This window comes from Anomalospiza imberbis, chromosome 3 (assembly GCF_031753505.1).
Source record: "Anomalospiza imberbis isolate Cuckoo-Finch-1a 21T00152 chromosome 3, ASM3175350v1, whole genome shotgun sequence".
Classification (NCBI taxonomy): Eukaryota; Metazoa; Chordata; class Aves; order Passeriformes; family Viduidae; genus Anomalospiza; species Anomalospiza imberbis.
This window is the reverse complement of record NC_089683.1, coordinates 109384093-109405754: the sequence shown is the minus strand read 5'-3', so window position 1 is coordinate 109405754 and position 21662 is coordinate 109384093. Positions and strand designations below refer to the sequence as shown.

General features: G+C 46.3%; 1 protein-coding gene across 8 annotated transcripts in view; it reads left to right on the top strand.

Moving 5' to 3' along the window:
• Nucleotides 1-15721, top strand: part of MEIS1 (Meis homeobox 1) — a 108794-nt gene extending 93073 nt beyond the window's left edge. For 3 of the 8 annotated variants that reach the window (XM_068186363.1, XM_068186362.1, XM_068186357.1), the window contains exons 10-12: nucleotides 9964-10022; nucleotides 11225-11314; nucleotides 14162-15721. In XM_068186363.1, the coding sequence (XP_068042464.1) occupies nucleotides 9964-10022; nucleotides 11225-11314; nucleotides 14162-14445 (433 nt within the window). In that variant the 3' untranslated portion in view covers nucleotides 14446-15721. Of the gene's footprint in view, nucleotides 1-9963; nucleotides 10027-11224; nucleotides 11315-11584; nucleotides 11681-14161 lie in introns of all 8 variants that reach the window. The other 5 variants (XM_068186364.1, XM_068186361.1, XM_068186365.1 and 2 more) reach the window with 3 other exon arrangements.
• The last annotated feature ends 5941 nt before the right edge of the window (nucleotides 15722-21662 follow it).

The window sequence follows — 21662 nt, the reverse complement described above, 5'->3', positions numbered from 1 at the left end:
TCATCCCATTCAGGAGCACCAAGGAAACATGTTTCTAACCATTGCTTTGACAGTCCCTGGATTCAGACTGGGAAAAACAAGCAAAGCAAACACCATTTATTTCAAAAGCAAATGTGAAATCACTGAGCAAAATAAACCTTAAAACCTGGTATTTTTTTTGTCACATAGATGCTTTTTTGAGAGGAAGTAACATTGATTGCCACTGCAGAGCATCAGACAGTGCAAACAGAGTTTACCTGCCAATAGTCCAGACTAGCAAAAGGTTAATATGCAGCCAAGATAAAAACTTTTTTCCCTCTTCTGGGGTGGTCTTGTACTTAACAAACTTTTTTTTTAGTTGGTGCATTAATGTTCTGTAACAAATGTGATGTCAGGTGCCAGGGAAATAAGATGAAATAGCACCGTGCAAACATTTTCCACTTGCCTTTTTCTCCTCTCCTTCTCTAGCTTTGCTCTGCAGGATCAGGGTAGGGGTCAGAATGCTTTGCTTGTTGTTTCTTATTTAAAAAATACTGAGATTCAGGTGTGCACCATCTCAAAACAAGAGTTTGGCTTAAAAAAAATGCCCATTCAGGACAGTATTGTGTTGTGGAAATGCTGCATTGGAAGCAAGGGGAGTGCTTTGCAATGTCTTTGCAAATACAGTTCTCAGGTCTTGATTTCTTTTTAGTGCAAGGGATCTCCTTGATATGTATTTAAAAAATTACATGCCCTCAATATATGAAAAAAAAAAAAAAAGAGAGAAAGACAGAAGGGGAGAGTAATGGCTTGTCATTGCTTTGCAAGTCAGGCTTTGGTCTATTTTTGTCATAGCTATCTGAAGAGTGTTTACATATAGTTTGCCTTTCTGGTATTTTGTGCTTGCACAGACCTGATCTCCACCTATTTTGTGTCAACAGTTGCTGAGATTGGTGTAGAGTGATTAACCATCACGAACTGAAACACCAGCACGTGGAGAGAGGTGCCCTCAGAGATCCTCTCACATTTAAATCAGACGCTTGCTCCAGGCTGCACCTGCATGAAACACACTGCCTGGTTGAAAGCTCAGCCTGAAATAGTAAAAATGGGGCAAGTGTTGCCTTTTTCTTGGTTAAATCAATTTCCTCTTCTCAAAAATGAGGCACAGCCAGAGGGGCAGGGTGAGGATGTGCTTTTGAGGGCGTGTGTTTTGCCCTGCCTACCCTGGAAGGGTTTTGGTGTAAGTGATGCGTGGCTGGCCACAACAGCCTTAGCACCAACCAGGATTCTGCCTTTTCTTTGACGTTTCAAAAATCAAAGAAATGGCAGCAGATGCTGAAAAAATATTGTTTCCACAGTTATTCAACGAAATCTCGGTCATGTAACAGTTTCATGGGTTATTTTTTTTCCCTTGCCCATTCACTGTAGTCCTTGTGTCTTTTTTTGGCTAGGGATAAAGCTTGATACCAATAGCTGCTTTTGAATTCAGATTTATTCCAGAGATGTCTGACTTCCCACCTGGGTTATAAAAGTGGTTTGTACCATCTGGGGGCTGATCCCTAAGCTTTGTCTGTCCCCTGGTCTCACAAATTCTTTTAATCTTCGACATTCCTCTGACTTCCCTGTGTGTGTTTTGTTGGTGTTGTTTTCTGAGGGTGTCTTTTCTTCTGCCCTGAATATAATGCTGTCAGTAGTAGGATTAGAAGCAAAATGAATCACTTCACTTAATGGGAAATTATGTTTAGATAAAGTAGATTACAAAGTTGGTTATTAGTAGTGGTTAGAAAACAATGTTTTGAAGTGGGATGTCTTGGGGCACAGAGAGTTTGTTCAGAAGTGTGGGGTTGTTTTTCAGGTTGGCTGTGACTCAGAACTGTATCTTTTGTGGTTTCTGGGGAGAGAAAAAAAGGAAAAAAGAATTCAAACCAGTTTTTCAGGTGCCCACATCACACAAAATACATCAGTGTGCCTGTATTTGTTGTCTTGATTGTGGCGGGGAAGACGCAACCACAAGAATAAAGCTTCCCTCAACACCCCAAACCAACGTCTTGGGGTATAGACCAGAATGATGTCAAAGCCTATTTCATGTGCAAAACACAGGTCCATATATTTTCTCTTTGGGGGCCCTGACAGTGTTTTCTCCCAAAGACACTTGTCAAGAGTTTGGGTTTGGCCACCCTGGGCTTTGTTTCTCCTTTTCCTGCAGGCTGCAGGGGCTGGTGTGGGGTTACTCCATACTCCTTCATTGCCTTTTGGGGATGAGGAGGGTGAAAGGATTCATCCAGGAGCATAGACAGGTCCTTTCTCACACCATTCAGTGAGTGGGACCATGTTTAAACCAGCAGCCAGATGTGGAAGCAGCCTCTCTTCTTTTGCTCGGGCTGGACAACAAGGCACAGCTTCCAACTCCCATGCTCTGTGTGGGGTGGGGAGGGAGGGAACAGGGAAAATCCCTTTGGACAAGGCTCACAATCTGATGTATGGAAAAATCTTGGACCTCAAGGAGGACCCCCTGTGCTTAGAACACTTGTATGGCATGAGAAAGCTCAGAGATCATGCAGGCACTTCTCACAAGCTCTACATTCCACTAAAACAGAGGTTATGCTGAGTAGATAGAGGACATTAAACTGCTGAAATAGGGAGGGATGTTTTTATAGAAATAGCCAGTATTTTACTATCAGCTCTCACCCATTCCCAGCTTAACCCCTGTCATCAAATGGGGCTCGGTTTGCTGGTTTGATGTGATCTGCTGAAGAAAAGCTGCTGGGTTGTGCTGCTGGACCCAAGTTACAGAGTCCAGAAAAGCTTTCCTGATGGATTAGATGGGAAGTTGATGTTCAGACCCTTCTTGGAGCTGTGCAAAAACACTGAGCTGGGAGGCATGCATGTCAGCCTGGGCTGCTCTCAAAGCTCTCAGAGAGCCTGCACACCCTCTGTTACAAGTGTTTTTGTGGGAAACAAGATTTTGTCTGCCAGCGTTTCGTCTACCCAACCACAGTGCTTTGTGGGGGCCAGTGCTGTCCCAGGCAGGAGCTGGAGCAGCCTTAATGCTGCTCTGCTACACGAATCCTTGCCATATTCCTTAAAGGCTAATTGTGGCACATGGAGATCAGCAAAGTACAGCTGCGCTGGGATTTAGGAGCAGGGAAGAGACGGGAGGTCAGCTTCGCTGGCGCTTTGCCATGTAAAGATTTCCCCTTACATCATCTGGCTGCTGAGGGCGAGTTTACATCTGCTTTGCACCCCGAGGGAGTTGTGGTGTCAGGGAATGAGGTTGCTGAGAGTTCTCCCCAGTGCAGCCAAGACCTGCAACGCTGCTCTGACTCCCTGGCATCATTGGGGAGATGCCTGGATGCTGGATCTGGATTTTCTCTGGAAATGTTCCATGTTGGCTAAGCTTTTTTGAGGGGAATATATGGATGGGAGGGGAGGAGGAGGAGAAGGAGAAGGAGAGCATACCAGAAAGGCCAACAGCAGCTCACCTGTGATATAGAAGAGCACAGGAGATGGGCAGAGCAGGAAGGCATATCTCCAGGGAGCCCTTCCCCAGGCACAATGGCTCTTCACTCCTCCCCAGCAAGTCCCTTCCATGATTTTCATTCAGAACTAGCCAAATAAATAGAAATAGGCCTTAGCTCCATCCTGCTGGAGAACAGGCAAAGTTTTGCAAACCGCAATTGTTTGCTGCCCAGCTCTCTTCCAGAAAGACTCCTCAAGCAATCTCGCAGAAAGATGGAGCTAAGGGAGCTTTTGGGCCAAGGGAGAAGCAGGGCCAGGAGCTTGAGAGTCCCAGCTCAAATAGAAAGCCACCAACCATCCCTTCTGTGTCCAGAGGACAGGCCACCACCAGGCTCACTGCTACCCCAAGGCAATCACCATGTCTGCATTTTGTCCTATGGGGCTGGTACTGATAGGACAAGAGGGGTGGCTTTAAATCCAAAGAGGATGGGGTTACTTTAGACATTAGGGAGAAATTCTTCCCTGTGAGTGTGGTGAGGCACTGGAACAGTTGCCAAGCTCCCGAGCTTAAGGGCTGGGGAGAAGAGGAGGTGGCCAAAGGTAGAGCTGGTGCGTGCTGGGCCAGCCAAAATGTGGGGCATGGCCAGCTCTCTTACAAGGAGCACATACCTGATCTCATCTCTCTGCTTTCTATTTTTGCCCTCGATATGCTCCTTGCATTAGCAGACTTGGCTTGGAGAGAGATTTGATAGCACTCTCCTGTTTGAGAGCAACTTTTCTGAATGCACAACATGAATCCATTGGTGGGGTCACATAGTAATGCTTGAAGTCAGAAGCTATTTTTAAAACTAAATTGCAGAACCACACATGGCTTTCATTAGTGCTTTACATCAAATTTGTCAGCTAATTAGTGGTTTTTCATCACTAGTTTTTGCATAGTATTTTATTTAATTCACGCTCCAATATTGTCTTGCGACACCCCTCAGCCCTATATACAGTCCCTGGCACTGGAGCTGTGCCAGCAGAGGAGGGAGGAAGAGGAGAGCTTGCAGGAGACCTTTCTGATGCTCCTGATGGATGGGCTCTCTGCCTTTGGAGTGTATTCCAATATTACGTGTCTGGAGTGGGCGGTGAGCAGCCCTTGTACTCTCTTCCCTCCCTACCTCCATTTAGTGTTGTAAATGATGTATTGCAGTCCTGAACTGTCTTTGGTGAGGAGGAGGAGGAGGAGAAACCAAGAAAAGTTGCCAAACATTATTTCATAAGGTTTGACTTTAAATTGAACAAAGTTTCTTGAGTGTCTTGGATTTTTTTTTCTTTACAAATAAAGGGAGTACAGAGAGCATGGATTGCTAATGACTGGTAGTTACGGGTCATTAAGCTCACTAACTGACTTCAGGATCAGAACTTTCTAATAACAGCAGTAAGCACTCTTTTAACATTTATTTCTCATTTTAGGGATGGGGAGATGTGATTACCATTCGAAAGTCTGCCCTTATTTTTTCTGTTCATAATTACAGAGGCAGCTTGCTCTTTTGAAGGCTGTTTTTAAAACATTTGAAAGTATTCGGTGAAATAATTTCTGTGTTGGTATGGGTTTCTTTTCTTTTCTGTAACTGACTCTTTTAAAAATCTCTGGAAAACAAACAGAGAAAAAAAAGAAAATATGTTAAAATAAGGAATAAAGCAGTTACTGAAGTGTAATAATCTTGGTTTATAGCACACTTTCCATTTAAATTGGTTTTATTAGAGATAAACCTGTTAAGCGTTGAGGAATTAAGTGCTGAATAGAGAATGTTGTTTTGCTGCTGTATAAATGAAAGATCTCACTATGCAGAAAAGAGTGCAACTGGTTTTACAAGTGAATTATTTGCCAGTTTGAAGTGCTACGTTTACTTTGGCATCTGTTATAAAAATGATGATTTGTTTGTTGTCGAGAGGGATGCTGTTTTTCTTCAGAGGGGCATGAGAGATTTTAGCACTGGGGTTTGTAGGTAGTGTGGGCTTTCTCATTCTTCTTACGCCTGGTTTGCTAGAAAGAGCTCAAGGAGAAAATGAGGCAGAGAGATTTTCGGGAATTTCTTGGCTCTGCTAGTGAAACACAGACTTCTGGCATGCAGCGCTTTGGGACAATACTGAGAGGGAGCAGCCTGTGACTCCAAGTAGCAGAAGTCAGTAATGGTGTGAAACTCTCCTCATTTCGGAGGGCTGGGGGCAGAGAAAAATTCAATAGACCGCGAAGTCTCAGCATCTCCTTTCAGACAGCTGGTCCTGGAAAATTTCATTCAAAGACTGCAAATTGGAAGTCCCCACAATTGCTCTGTCGATTCTTGAGCAAAGGTGACTTTGGAAATTCGTGACAGCAGAGGAAGGTCTTGTTTTATTCACTCAACAGAAGTGAAATACAAGGGGAAGGGAGAAAGAACAGATCTGTGCAGAAAATGTCACTTGGGCTGTAACCTGAGCCTTGGCGAGCTGTGCCTTTCGGAGGGTTTGGTGACCCTCTGAAAATCCTTGCTCTCTGGCTGCTATTATTGTAGCCAATTTCCAACTAAAATAAGTCTTTTGTCATCACCAGCCATGCAGCCTCTTGCTGAGAAGAAACAAAACTTGTGCGTGGCAGCGAGGGCGGCCAAGCTGAAGGTCAGAGTGCAGAGGCAGATTGCTGCATCCCCGGGGCTGGGGCTGGAGCTCACCCGTGGGACCAGCGATGCACCAACCAGGGAGTCTGCCCGTGACCTCTGCAGACAGACCCCAGGCCAGGAGCCTAAGAGAAAACATCCTAGTAAAATGCAAATGGGAGAAAAGAGGGTTTTCTCCTCCCCTTTAGGGTTATGCAGGTGGAATTGCTGGGGTTTTCTTGCTTTTTAGGACATGGCAGAAAGTGCAATCCCATGTGTCTGAAAGGAACAAGGAAAAGGTAACTTGAAAACATTAGGAAATATTTCAAACTTCTGTGTTTGCCCAACTGTTCAAATTTTTTCTCCATGCCAGAGCCTTCCCCTTACAAAACAAAACAAAACAAAACAACAAAAGAAACACCCCCCTCCCCCCAAAAAAAAGGAGGAATGAAAAAAAAAAGGCAGCCCAAGGCATCACTTTGCTGACTGCAACTTGTACACTGAGGGATATTATGTTGTTGTGCCACTATTGATCCAAATCTTCTGAGGCAAAAAACTCAAACCAAAAAAAAAACCCTTCCTCATCAGAGCAAAGATACCACAACACAGAGCACTGGTGTGGGGAAAAATACTTCATGCAAACCTTTGAGCTTGATTAGCTCTTTACTCGCATGAGTAAGGCTATACATCTGTCTTAAGTTTTATGCTAAATTGTATTTTGATAATACTCCATTTCAGTAGTAGTTAGTATGCAAATACGTTTTTTAGGTCCTGATTTCTCTGAAGTTTTAAAGATTAGAGTGATTTAGAGTTTCTTTCTCTTAAGATAGGTGAATATGAACATTTGGGAAAAGGGGAGGTTAGCTTTTCTGTTCCGTCATTTTTGCTGATGTTCAGATCAGCCTGGCACTTTGGAAATTTCAAAGAGTGATCAAAAGATCCTGGCCCTTTTCTCAAAGAAAAAAACTGAGGGTATGAAGAAATTAACCACATGCCCGCATATTTCTGCTGCAACAGCTAATTCGCAGTTTTGCTTGCAAGAAGTTCTCAAATGTGATTTATAAACATCACAGCCTGTATTGTGCTCTCTCAAGGCAAGCTACGTTAATTGTTTTAATCTGATAGGTTCTTACAAATTCTAGGTTTGGGATGCAGGAAGAAACTTGAAAGCGAATACTTTCTTCCTTTTTTTTTTCTTTTCTTTTTTTTTAAATGCTCAGTGGTTTGGAGTCTACTATAATGCAAAGTAAAGCGTTGTGTTACAAAGGCAGGGAGGATGGGACAGAAGGTTAAAGGGCATCCTGGAAACAAACAGCTGGACCAGTTTATTTAAACAGATACAAGGATGGGGAGCTGACCTCCGTTTGACTTCTAGTGGGAGGAGCAAGAATGTCATTTTATTACTTTGCCCAGAAGGAAAATGTTCTTGTGTCTGAATTCCCCCCAAAGACATCCAAACACTGAGCTGTTTGGCAGAATTGCTACTTATAGAAAATACTTACAGGAATGTGTAGGAAGAAGATAACTGTTAGGTACCTGTGTGTAAAATGTTCTTAAAGCAGATATACCAAACCATAGCGTGGAGCAAACAGGTGAGATAATGTTTTACCGTAGGCACATCTTGTGGGTAATTATTGGTAAGCTCTAGATATATAGTTTTTTCTAGAATATTAGTATATGAACAATACTATTTTATAGGACAGTTTATTATTTTGAGGCACCCCTCCTTCATCGTAAGAGTGCTTGTAGTTTGGAGGAGAAGGAAGAAAACGTCATGAAGTTGAGGTTGTACATGCCTAATGTTGCTCAGCATTTATTTGGGGTAAAAGTTATTTCGGTGACCAGTCACTCTCACTGCTACCTCTCTCCTCCTGCCACACTACCAGGTCCTAGCAGTGGGGCAGGAGAAGAATGGAGTAAACACAGCAAGAGCCTTGCCAGACTCACAAAAAGAAATGGCTGAGGCACTAGAGTTTTGTGGTGTTGTTTTACTTCGAAGAGTTACTGTGAAAATTGCTTTCTGCAAATGCAGATTATAGATATTAAACAATTTTCTAATTGGTCATGGAGCTAAGGCAGCTAATGGGGGAAAAAAAGCAGGTTTTTTTAATTGCTTATTTCACATGGTGTTTGTGCTACACCTGTGCTTATAATGAGAAAGGAGAATTAGTCTAACCTTCTGCTCACATGATTCTAATTTTCATGGTTTGTACAAGATAATGATAAACTGATTTGCAACACTGTTTGCTGGAGTCGAGAGTGGGTGTTTATTGGAAATGTGTAGAAAAAATTGATCCAATACTGTTGCTGACAAAACATGACCTAGTTCAGGTGTAAGGTTTCCAGACTGGCACCCGAGTTCGGTGCCTTTGAGCCCGTTTCCTCAAGACGGGTTTGATAAAGACTCAACATCTTGATTAATTTTCGCAGGAGTTTGGGTAATGGGTGTCAGTGGGGAATGGGAGATAGGAGGAGTCTGAAGTCACTGTGCTGGTCTTTGATGAGGCCAAAAGAAACAGCATGGGGCAGTGGTTTGCTATTCTTCTCTCCTCTGGGGAAGGCGAAAGGGTGGGCAGTGCTGATTCCCGTGGAAAGATCCTGGTGGCTTTATCTCTGTGGTAGGAGAGCTCCTGCTAAGCCACCCCAAGCAAAGGCAATGAAAACAAGCATCAAGTATTCCTTTGTGGACTCTTCTATCCCATTTTACAAGTGTGCTGTGATTTAACCCACACTCACACTTCTTCCTTTACTAGTAAATATTGTGGCATATATATTTTTATTATTCTTTTTCTCTCTCACAAAGAGCTCAAAGTCTGGTTATGCAGCTTTGCCATGACTAAGGCTCAATGTAGATCATTTCCAAATGGATTTTAAGCAAACTTTCTGCTGAATGAAACCTCAAGAGAGATTCTTCAAACGGTCTTCATTCAGGCAGGTTCCCAGCCATGGTTCCCAGCCTCCTGATTTCATCACCATAAGGAGACCAGGGTACTTGTGATCTATCTCCTTCTTCTGTTTTGCTCCAAATTATTTTTATAATTCCAAATAAGCACTGCAGGACTGAGGCGAAGAGTTACAAAAACACAAAGAGTGGGCTGCAGATAGCTATTTTTAAAAATTACTGCACCTCCTTTTTTTTGTTATTTCCAAAGATCTTCTTTTCATTGTTCGGGGGAGAATTTTCAGTAGTCCAGTAATTACAGTTTAACAAGATGTTTGCTGTAAATGGTCAGGCCTAGCTGGAGAAAACAGGATTATAAATTCAATTACTGTAAAGCTATGACCTCGCCTTGACCCCCTCAGACTTTGCATAAAGAGAGGGAGGGGGGAAAAAGCCCACCAAGAAATGGCTAGGAGGAATGCATGGCTCTGAAGTCCCCAGCAGTGTGACTTAGTGGTGATAAAAGTCCAGACATTCCCTCATTTGAAGGGGTTCTGCCATCACAGTTCATTATCTTAATAGTAGGCATTAAAAGGGAATTAGGTTTGTAAGAGGTAGGGACAGTTTTTGATAAAGAAAAAAATGGGAAAAAGAAGTCAAAGGACATAAGGCAGAAATGACACTAATGAGGGGGGAGGTAGCAGATGCCCTCACGAGCATCTCGCCGGCTTCACACGTTTTTGTTTTTTTGGTGCCCCATTCTGTATTGAGAAGAGTGTTGCTGGCATTGTTTCCTGAAAACTCGGCTAATTCCCCCATGAAAAGATGAAATGGAAGTGTCCGACTGTGGTAAAAAGCAGGCAAACATAAATCAGCTTGAAAACCCCAAGGTTGTGCTCCCAAAGGTCATCAGGGTTAGAGGTTTAGCAGTATTTGCATCCCCATGCAGCCTGATGGAGAGCACCACAGTAGGGCAAGAGGGCTTGGGGATGGGTGGAAGGCATCCCTTCCCTAACCATTTGCTTTCCTCTTTTTTTCTTGCAGGTTTATTAATGCTAGAAGAAGAATAGTTCAGCCCATGATAGACCAGTCCAATCGAGCAGGCAAGTCCCCAGTAGTAACTGTATTCAAGCCATCCTCTAGCCATTCACCAGGAGGTCCAGTACCTGGTAAATAAATGAGAAATGAATGCTGGGAGTGACCGACAATTAAAATACAACCAGCTTTCTTTCATTATGACTCTAATAATTTTGGAAAAAAAAAAAGACATTGAAAATTCAAAAAAGGAAACAAAACTGTTCCTTTCCGTGACCGGACTTTCTGTACATGATCCGAATTATTCTTGTATTTTTTTAGTCATTGTTTGGAGTTTTCCTTCCCAGCTCTTTCTGCTCCTGTGACCACTCCCTGGTGCATGGCTTGGTGTGGAATTGCTGTAAACTTTATTACCTGTCAAAAGGGCAAAGGGGTCAGAATCACTTGTGGGACTCAGTAAAGTTCAAAGACATTCAATGAGGTAGAGCTTTATGTGCTTTAATAACCCAAGCCAGCTTACTTCTGAAGCCGGCTTTTAACGTACAGTGAAAACCTCCAGTTCAGGTCGTGGTACTTGTATAGGGTCCTTTTGTCCCTTGGCTCTTCTTTTGGGATTGCTGAGCATTTGCTGTTTACTTTGGGGGTATTTATTTCTATTTTTTTTTTAAAACCCTAAGTTTCCACATGTTGGTTCTATCTGGGGTCTTGGCTCGCAGCTCTCTGCGGGTATTTACCATCAAGGATTATCATAGCCCATTACTCCCAGTTGGGTTTTTTTTCTGAGTCTCCCTGCCAAACTCTCCAAATCCATCGTTGTCCAAGATGCCTTTGGGCCACACTTCCTCTTCAAGTACATTTGATTATTTGTCATTAGACGTAAATATCTGGCATGGATGTGTTCAGGTCCTGCCCTTTGAAGGCACAAGGGTGTAATTTAACACACTGAGATTTCAGTGTGACTATTCCAGCCATAAAATCCGGCTCCTATACAGGTTTTTGCATTGACGTCAGCAGAGGCAGCAGCTGGAGCCGGGGCTCCTCATGTCTCAAGATTTCAGTTTGCTAACTTTATTTCCAAACTTGCAGAAGAAAATTAGGCCAAAACCAAGTACGCTTGTTCGTCCAACAGCTAAATTCGCACAGTAGATGTTTTCCCTTCTTTTTAGAGCCAGCATCGATAGCCCGTGGGTGGGGGGATTGTGTCCCGATGCCATGAGAAGAGGTGACCATATTGGCTGTTGCTAAAAAGAAATGTTCTGCACCTTTCCAGTAAGTCAAGGAACGCCCTACAACCCCGATGGGCAGCCAATGGGAGGTTTCGTGATGGACGGCCAGCAGCACATGGGCATCCGAGCGCCAGGTAAGCCCCCAGGCAGCGTCGCCCACCCACGGGTGGCCTCGGTCACGCCACCACAGGTAAACACACCTCTCCCCTCTGCCGCCGTCCCCGCTGCCTGCTTGCCTCACCTGTCTTCTGCCTGCCTTCCACACCACCGAGGGAAACCGGGCGTCTCCTTGCTCGAGCGGTCCTGGACCCTCTGCCGTGCTGTGATTTGGAAAGGGGCTTTTGGCACTATCTGTTGACTTTGCTCATTTTCTGGCATCTTCTTGGATTTTTATCTCCCTCTAGGACCTATGAGTGGAATGGGCATGAATATGGGCATGGAGGGGCAGTGGCACTACATGTAACCTTCACCTAGGTAACCAATGGCAAAGCCAGGGGGAAGTAAGTACAAACGAGGTCTTTGTTCTCACTTTGTCCGAGGGATATTTGTCTTCTTGCATTTCCCCGTGTTCTCCCTGCCCATAGCCTCATGCTTGTTCCTTCCTTTCCATCCATCCATCCTCCGCCTGGGCTCCTTTGGGTTTTCTCTCCCTCTGGTTCAGCTGAAGCTTTCCAAGCTCCCAAACCCCCCGCGCGCGCGCCGTACATTGACGCTGCCGTACATCGACGCCGCCATACATTGATGCTATTATCCATCCCCGAGCACATGACAAAACAAGGAGCAGCCAGGGAGGTGGGGGAGCCCGTCGTCTTGGCAACAGACTGATTTGCAAAATGTAAGCGGTCTGCAGCAGCACAGGGAGAGGAAAGAGCATGTCCCCAAAGTGTCATAAATCTGTCTAACCGCAGTTGATGCATGAGTTACATTTCTCCCGCTAACCTGCAAGGCACCAAAAAAGCCAAACAGAGACTTCTCATGGGGTAGGAAAAAAAAAAGCCAAGCAAAACCCAGCAGCTTCACTTAGTTGCATTTTGGAAAGCAATGGATGAAACTTTGATTTTTTTTTTTCTTTTTTTTTTTTTTCAAGTTTATTTCTCTTTGTCTGTCCGTCATAATGGGATTACGTGTGGCAAAGGAAAAAGAGAGAATACAAAATAGAGGTGTGCGCAGCAGGCTATGGAGCTTAGCCCAGGCTAATTGACTATATCCAAATTAAGTATGCCATCACTTGCAGTGTGACAAATGGATTTGACTTATTCAGTATACAAAAATAGAGATCATTAATGCAATCTTCAGTGGCAGACCTCGCAAAGGAAGCCTAGAAAAACTGTCCCAGTTTTTTTCTTTTCCCCTCTTCTTTTTCTAGGGAAAAATACATTATATACAAATTTTTGCGTTTTGTTTCTTTTTTTTTTTTAATGGTAAAGTGGTTTGAAACACCAAGACACTTCGTACCATGTTTAAATGGTGCCTGATTCTGTTTCTTTTGCTCTCTTTCTGGAGTTAAAAGAGTTATTTCAGCATCTTTGTTCTGTCCCCAGCCTATATTAACGTAGGGTTTGAAGTTACCCAGGGCGAGTGTATTTCGTAGTAGTCTTCTCTGAGCCCAAGTCCAAACTAAGTTTTAACAATTAGCTGTGAAAACATTCCTCTGAGCTTGGGAATGCAATAGCCTTATTACCTCATCATGAAAATTTCTAGCTTAGTTAATTTAAATATTGTTTCTTAGTTTCTGGGTCAATTAAATTTAAATGATGTATTTTATGCTTCGTGACCAATTAAATTAATAGGTTATTACAAAAAATATTATCATCTTTTTTGATTAAAGAGCTGTGAGTACAGTATATTTTATAAGCAATTTTCATTAGTTCAAAACTGTTCCTTTAGGCTAGATTAAGCAGCTATTCATTGCTAGAGCCTTGAGACCTGATTCCAAGGTGTTCGGCGCATTCACAGCGCGCTCTTACTTAGAACCAAAGCCAATTGAACCTACTTAGCAATAGCGTATGCCTTTCACCCTTGATGATTATGGAGCTTATAGCTCTCCGAAACAATACACCTGTCAGTTCCCATCAGCTACAGCAATCCAAGCAGAAGGCAGAGGCCCACAGAAAGCAGGAGGGTTTATTGTTTTAGGTCCAATTTTTTTCTTATTGTTCTCCCAAACCCACTGAAAGGTTTGGCTGAGTTGGGCGTCTGATTTTTTTGCAGCCAGAGGTGAGCAGGGGGGTAAAGAAATAATTGATAACTGTTATTGATTATGTGTATATTTTTAATGTGTCTAAAAATACGAGTTTGATTTAGCAATCATACTTAGTAATCCTATCAATTTCGGCTTCATATGAGGCCTTTGTTCAGTGAGGTATGTCCTTGCTGGATTGCATCTCTTTGAATGGCACAAATATTTGGGACAGATTCCAAGAGATCAGGCTCAAGAGCTAAATAAATAGCTGTTGATAAACCTTGACACCTATTTAACCCATCACTCCTCCCAAGTCCCTCGTTAGCTGCTGCAGATTCTCTGCCTTGTATTCCCAGCGTGCTTTTACAAGTGGGGAGGCGAAGGCAGGTGGCTGGAATAAGGCCGTGGGGAATGGAGCCCACCTGAGAGCCCTCTGTGTGGCATTGGCCATCTTCAGGCTGGTGCCGCCTCTGGCATGCTTCCAGATCAGGAACATCTCCCCTGCACACATTCCTAACCATAAAAGCAGAAAGCTGTTTTATCTCCAAAAACTCAGTGTTTGGAAGGATGGGGGGGGACGTTCCTGGGGGTTCTTTTTGACCTGGGGGCCACTCCTGTTGCCATCACTGCGGGTCCATACGCAGACTCCCAGCTCCACAGAGGCGACGGCGCTCGCGCGCCCACAACTCCGCGTCCCGCCTCGGGCTGGAGCCCGGCCTCCCTGTGCCCGAGCGGAGCAGCTTCCGATGCCACAGCCGGTCCCCAGCACTCACCGCCACCTCTTTCTCTCCCTCTGCAGGGCTGCAAAGTATGCCAGGGGATTATGTGTCTCGGGGTAGTCCAATGGGTATGAATATGGGACAGCCAAGCTATACGCCGCCCCAGATGCCCCCCCATCCTGCTCAGCTGCGTCATGGCCCCCCCATGCATACCTACATTCCTGGACACCCTCACCACCCAGCGATGATGATGCATGGAGGACCACCCCACCCTGGAATGCCCATGTCAGCATCAAGCCCCACAATGCTTCATACCGGCGAGCCAGCAGTGAGCGGACAAGTGATGGACATTCATGCTCAGTAGCTTAAGGGAAATACACGTTGTCTGCAGCGATGGTAGATTTCAAACATTGTCTTTCTGCAATGACTATGGAGTTCTTGGCGTCAACTTTGGACCAAGGGACGTTCCAGTTCTTCACAGGGACCCTGAAAAGCAGGAAAACACCAACGGAAGTCAACTTCTGGGGACATGCTAAATACCTATATAAGACATTAAGAAAACAAAGAGTGAAATATTGTAAAATGCTATTATACTGTTATCCATATTACGTTGTTTCTTATAGATTTTTTAAAAAAAATGTGAAATTTTTCCACACTATGTGTGTTGTTTCCATAGCTCTTCACTTCCTCCAGAAGCCTCCTTACATTAAAAAAGAAGCCTTACACTCATCCTGCAAATGACAGAAAGGGCTTATTTGCAGGATTTTTAGAGCATTAAAATAACTATGTCAGGCAGAAGAATCTTTCTTCTATCCTAGGATTTCAGCCATGCGCACTCTCTCTCCCCCCCTCCTCCTCCTCTGTCCGTCTTTCTTCCCTTTCTCTCCCTTTCTCCCCATCTCTCTCCCTCTCTCTCTTTCTAGCCTGGGGCGTGAATTTGCATGTCTAATTCATTTACTCACCATATTTGAATTGGCCTGAACAGATGTAAATCGGGAAGGATGGGAAAAACTGAAGTCATCAACAATGATTAATCAGCTGTTGCAGGCAGTGTCTTAAGGAGACTGGTAGGAGGAAGCATGGAAACGGAAAGGCAGTGTATTTGAAGCCTAATTGTCACATCAGAGCATCCTTGTCCCCATGCAGCAACCACCACCTTGTACATCACTTCCTGTTTTATGCAGCTCAAAACATGGACTGAAGATTTATTTTTAATATGTTGACTTTCTTTCTGGGCAAGACATCGGTCATGTGTGCATTTTTTTTTCCCATAGTCCCATCATGGAGCATTTATGTATACATTGTAAATAAATTTTGTGCAAAAAGGACTGGAAAAATGATCTGTATTATTGCAATTTTTTGTAAAAGTAGCAGTTTGGTATGAGTTGGCATGCATACAGATTTACTAAGTGGGATAAGCTAATTATACTTTTGTTGTGGTTAAACAAATGCTTGTTGATAGCCTTTTTCTATCAAGAAACCAAGGAGCTAATTATTATTAATAATAATCATTGCACACTGAGTCTTAGAGTTTCTGATTGAAACAGTTTGGATTGTATAATAACTCAAAGCCCAGTTGTAGTAGTTTGAGTGCAGTAATGAAATCTGAATCTAAAATAAAAACAAATTATTTTTTGTCATGGTGACTCCACTGCTTGCAAAATTTGTTTCCTGTCCCCATGCAGTATTTGTAGCCATTCTATCCCAGACTGAGAGCCAAGCAGCTACAAAATTCGGCTGGCTCTGGAGATGTTACCTATCATTTGCTATTTAAATATCAGCTTCATATTTAAAGAATGTAAAAGTAATGCTACGCTGCATAAAGAAACTTTCTTGGAACTTGCACTGTAAATTGTCAGGATGGGAACTGTTGCCTTTTAATAAATGTAATATCGTAGGGCATTATTGGACAGAAATTCGTAAATAGTGTTATCCCCTCTCCCTCCCAAATTACAGTCTAATACACAGTTCAAATTACTGCGTTTCTTACTGGAATTGAGCATACTGAGGAAGGAGGAAAATGAAACTTGGCAAACATTGCCTGGGCAGTGCATGTCTGTAAGGGGGATGAGGTGCTGCTGGACCTCAGCGAGCAAGGCCAGTGCAGACCCTCATTAACCAATTTCCTCTCACGTTTGTGCTTTCTGCACCACAGCCGGCGAGCGGAGAGCCCAGCCAGCCTGTGCTGGCTGCGAGACCTCGTTTGCTTTAAGTCAAGTCGCAGCTATAGAAGGAAAAAGAGAGATTCCCGGGGCTAGGAAAATGACACAAATATCTTAATTAAGGCGAAATAATGCAAGCCCTCCCCACCCCTACCCCCCCAGCTTCTCCCAAGCCAGCCGGCACCCCCCGCGGGAGGTGTCCCGGGCGCGTTGCGGGGCAGACTCCCGGGGGCCCCTGCTCTGCGTGTCCCCGGGGTACCCTGGGCTGGGCTGGGCTGGGCTGGGCTGGGCAGGGGCAGGGGCAGGGGCAGGGGCAGGGGCAGGGGCAGGGGCAGGCAGGGGCAGGGGCAGGGGCAGGGGCAGGGGCAGGGGCAGGGGCAGGCAGGGGCAGGGGCAGGGGCAGGGGCAGGCAGGGGCAGGGGCAGGGGCAGGCAGGAGTGCAGGCAGAGCTGCAGGCAGGCAGTGCAGACCTTTCTGAATGAAGCAGGCCACCAAAGGGGGACCTCTCCTCCCTGGCTGGAACTTCCTCCCCCTCTCTTTTTTTTTTTTTTTTCTTTAGCTCTGAGTTTTCTTTTTTCTTTTTTGGGGGTTTTTTTTCTTTTTTTTCTTTTCCTCCTCCTTTCCCCCCGTTTTTTTTTTTTAAAGGGCCGCTGTACCGCCAAGGAGGCTGAACATCCCGGCTCCTTTGTGAGGCCGGAGTAATGACATTTTTCTGCCAAAACGTAGATGAACGGGGATCGCTTTTTTGCTTTTTTTTTTCCCCCTTCGGTTTTGTTTCGTTTTGTTTGTTTTGTTTTTATGTGTTTGGGGTTTTTGGGTTTTTTTAAGGTTTCTTGAAAGACAAAAACAAACCGCCCTCTCGCAGGCGAGGGCACACGCGTCCCTACTCCTCCTCGCAGCCGCTGCGAAGTGGGGCACAGACCTTCCTCCACGGGACCTTTTTTCTTTTTTTTTGGAGGGGGGCACATTTCAAATTAAACCCACGATTACATCCCAAGACATTTAATCAGCTGTAATTATAACACATTCAAAATGAAGAATATGCCTTGACAGTATTTTTATTGTTATTGTTCATCGCATGATGTTAGACAGCTTCAGAGGCACAGGAAAGAGAAGTAAACGGGTTACAAATAGGGAATTATCCCTCGTTTAGCATTAAAATTCATTTAGATAAAATTGCCACAAACATTTAAATGGGAAGATTAGTTCCCCCTCACGCCTTATTGCACTCTCTCAATGGCTCCGTTAAGAACATTTTACACGTTGGAAATTCCGCCTTTTCGGGCAGCTCGCTGTTTCCTAGCTACCCTCCTTTCACCGCACCGGGGGGGCCCGGAGGGGCCCGGGCAGGGCCGCCCGGCTGCGCCTCCGCTGCTCACGCCGGCCCTGGAGGCTGCGCGTCCCGCGGGGCTGCGCGGGGCTGCGCGGGGGCGGAGTGCGGCAGCGGGCGCGGCTCGCAGCCCCGCTGTCCTGCCGCTGCCCGCCGCCGAGGAGCGGCAGGAGGAGGAGGAGGAGGACGAGGACGAGGAGGAGGAGGAGGAGGAGGAGGAGGAGGAGGAAAGCCGTCTTCGACTGCCATCTCTTGGGGGCTCGGGAGAGTGACGCGGGGGGGGAATGCGGGGGCTTCGGGGCCGCCCGCGGAGCGCCGCGGATGTTGCGCGTTGCCGGACTAAAGTTTGCGCATCCTTCAGCGACGCTCTCTTTTGGGGTTTGTTTGGTTTTTTTTTTTTTGTTTTTTTTTTTTTTTTTTTTTTTTTTTTTTTTTTTTTTTGTTAGTTTTTTTTAATATTGACCCCGATTTCCCGCGTCCCCTTTTTATTTTTACGCCTCCCCCGGGCGCAGCGCCCTGCGGAGCTGGTGCGTGCGCTGCCGCGCAAGGCGAGGGCAGCGCTCTTCCCTCCCGCCCTTTCACAGAGCCTGGAGAGCGGCCAGACCCGTCAGCGCGGAATTTGAGCGCACGCACGGAATTTGACGGCCTGCCCTGCGTCTGGGCCGGGTACCTCATCCCCAAGCGGGTTTTTTGGGGGGACAGCAAATTCCAGCCAAGCTGAGCGGGGCGGACCGAGTCCCACTCCAGGCAGAAGGACACGCGTGGGGGGTGCCTGCCCTGCCGGCTCGGCCGTGTCACCCGCAGCCACAGGTACTTTTGGGCTCAGGAGCGGCGCTTTTCGGCCGCGCCGTGAATATTTCCACCCCTGACGCTTCTGCGCGTAAAGTTCCCGCTACTGGGGCCCCGCTCTGCGCGTCCTAAACCTGCGTGGAAAACAGAAAAGCATTTTTCTCCTCCCCTGACCTTGCTACGCCGCCCGTGATGATAACGTGTATATATATATATATATTTATATTTCTATTCATGTATACAATCGATCGGACGTTTCCCGCGGGCCGGGAGGAGGCGGCTGTCCCCGGCCGCGGGCAGGGACGAGCGGTGCGCGGCGCGGGGTCGATCGCGCCTGGAGTGGGAGCTCCCGGTGCCTCCTGGAGGTGGCTGCCCAGCTCCCGGGCCGGGCTGGTGCTTTGTGTGTGACAGCCAGCAAGCTTTCCCCGTCCCTTTAATGCGTGTGGAAATACCCGCATGCCTGTGTGGCAGCTGCTTCCAAAGCCCCAACTAACTCTTTTGGAAGAGCAGGGCGAAAAGAGTGAAAGGCGAAAGAAAGACTGTTCATTTTTTTCCTTTGGTGCCATTTTGGATGTCATCTGTTACCTTGGTGACTGTGCTCAGCCCCCAAAGCCCCTGGATTGTTAGGGGAAAAAAAAAAAAAAAAAAAAAAAAGCATGCTATTTCTGCACCGTCATTTATCACTGTCACCGCATAATGATTCCCCTCGCAGCTCCTTATTGATGTTTGTAATTGCATTATCTCATAAAGGGAGGGGGTGGCGGGCCGGGATGATCAATGGAGCCGCGCCGTGCATGCCGGGGTCAGGGGCTGCGGGAGGCGGCGGGGCCCCCCCGGACCCTCCCGGCCCCGGACCCCCCCGGCCCCGCTCCCCGCCTGGCAGACAACAAGTCCCGGGCAGCGCCCGGAGCGCGGCCCCGGCAGCCGGTGTGCAGAGCCAGTGCAGCTCCCGGCGGGGCCGTCCTGCTGGGACCCCCCAGTCCGGGGAGAGGAAGTGGGGGGAAAAAAATAGGGCTCTAGCAAGGGAAAAAAAATTAAAGTGGGTATAATGTGATTTGGCTGGGAAAAAAACCCAAATCCCGAATACCCGCATGGAGGACTGCGGTGTGGGGGTGCTGCGGTGGGGCTCCTCGGGGCCCTCTCCCCGCAGCGTCCCCTCGGCCGCGGGGGATGCGCGGGGCCCCCGCGGCGCGGAGTGGCGGCCGCCCCGGGGAAAGGTCCGGCGGCGGGGAGCGCTGCCGGGCGCACCGGGGGAGCTGCGGAGGGGACAACAGGACGGGCATGGGCCCCCTCGGAGAGGAGGAGAAGGTCCCAGAAACGCGGCTCGTTTCCCGCATTTAGCTGGTTTTTGTACTGGTTTCCATTCTCCGAGCGCTCTTTAGAGACGGCAGCGCTGCCGCAAGCCCCCAAACCGGAGCAGCCCACGGGGGATTTTCCTCCTCTCCCTTCTCTCTCCCTCGGCTCTGTAAAGATTACCAACGAAGTATAGATTAACTCCTTTCTCCCCCTCGTCGCCGCGCAAAATGAACTCCATCCACTGAGCCCAAAAGTTCAAAGAATTATTTCCCAGCCATTTTCCCAGAGGACGAGCCAGTGCACCCCATAACCCGGGACTTGGGGGTACCAAAGCCGAGCCCGTGTGAGCCAGAACAGAAGGATGCTGATTTTGCCACAACCATCCTAGGCAGTCCTGGATCCTCCCTTTCAGGCACCGCGCTAAACCGAGGGGGGAGAGCAAATCCTCTCCTGCTTGTCCTTCACCGCATTGATCAGCTCTGTCCCCAGGTTTCCCCCTCTTTAATCTTCCCTTGGAAATTTAGCAACGCTTTAATTTGGAGGTAATACAGCCTAAGTGTTATTGTTCTTTTCCCTATACGTACATATATAGGGAAAAGAAAAAAAAAAATACAAACACACACCCACACCCACAAACACACACATATATCTATTTTTTTTCCATATTTCCTCCAGGAATGAGGGTTGGCGCTACCATTAGCCTTGTAAAGGATCACCGGTTGTCTGCTTTTACGTAAACATTCATGATTCCAAATAAACTTTATAAGGATTTCAATTGGAAAGTGAAGCGGTCGGCATTGCGAAGACATTGTACTTAAAATTTCTAATGTGAACTAATCCCACTTAGCTATCTTTTTCCTTTTCCTACTCTGATAGTTGGCAATCTGGAGTTCCATACATTAAAAAAAAATATTTAGTGCCATAGCCCACGGTTAAAATAGTGAAAAATTAGTCTCGTTTCTGAAATTATTTATTTATAGAACGAACATGATTAAAACATAAAAAACACACAAACTGCAGCTGCAACAAAAAAACCCCACCGTGATTTACGATTATTAAATCTTTGATTGCCATGTTAATGTTTCTTTTTCTACCTTTCATTTGCATTTTAATCTATCGAATCTTTACAATTTTGCTGCCTCCTACTCGAATGATTGATTACACATCTGAAAGAGTGAAAAAAAAAATCCTAAGCTTTCTAGGCGAGCTTCTATTTTTCCTCCCCCCTTCCCTTTGCTGGTTTGCTTTCTGAAACCTTCCTCAACAATGTTAATGCAAGCAGGACAAATTAATTATGCTCTTTTAAATGTCAAAGGTATAAATAAAAATGCTTCAACCCCCCCTTTTCCTCTACTTTGCTCCTGCCCCAAATGGGAATATTTTTCCAAGCCGCTTGTTTTAAAAGCAAGAAGGAATAACCCCAGTAAAATACAATTAAAAAAATACGTGCAGCATCCCGACTGTAAAGAAATATTATTGCGTGGACATTTACCTATGGAATAGGGGGGAAAAAAAAACCAGAAAGGCAGCGGGAGTCAGGGAGCCGTGGTGAAACCTCCCTGGCGCAGCGGCAGTGCTTTCCTTCTCTGCTGAGCCTTTTCTCTGGGGCTGGTTCCCCGGCACCCCCCCCCCCCAAAAAAAAAAAAAAAAAAGCAAAAAAAAAAAAAAAAACCTCACACAAGAAAAGGGGGTGGTCAAGGTTCAGCCCCCAACAAGCGAGGAGCATCCCCGTGGGCCGGGGTAGGGGGTAGAAACACTGGGGTGGCGGTGTAGGAGCGTGATGGTCCCAAACGGGGGGTCCCACCTGCTGGCAGGGGGTGCTCAGGCGGGGTTGCCCATGGGGGACCCTACCTGGGGGCCGCCCACGGGGAAAACCCACTCGGGGAACGTCCACAGGTGACACTGAGCTGGGGGATGCCCGTAAAGGGACCACCGTGCCGGGGATATCCCCTCGAGGGGATGCCCACGGCGGGTCACCCACCCGAGGGATGCCCACGCCAGACG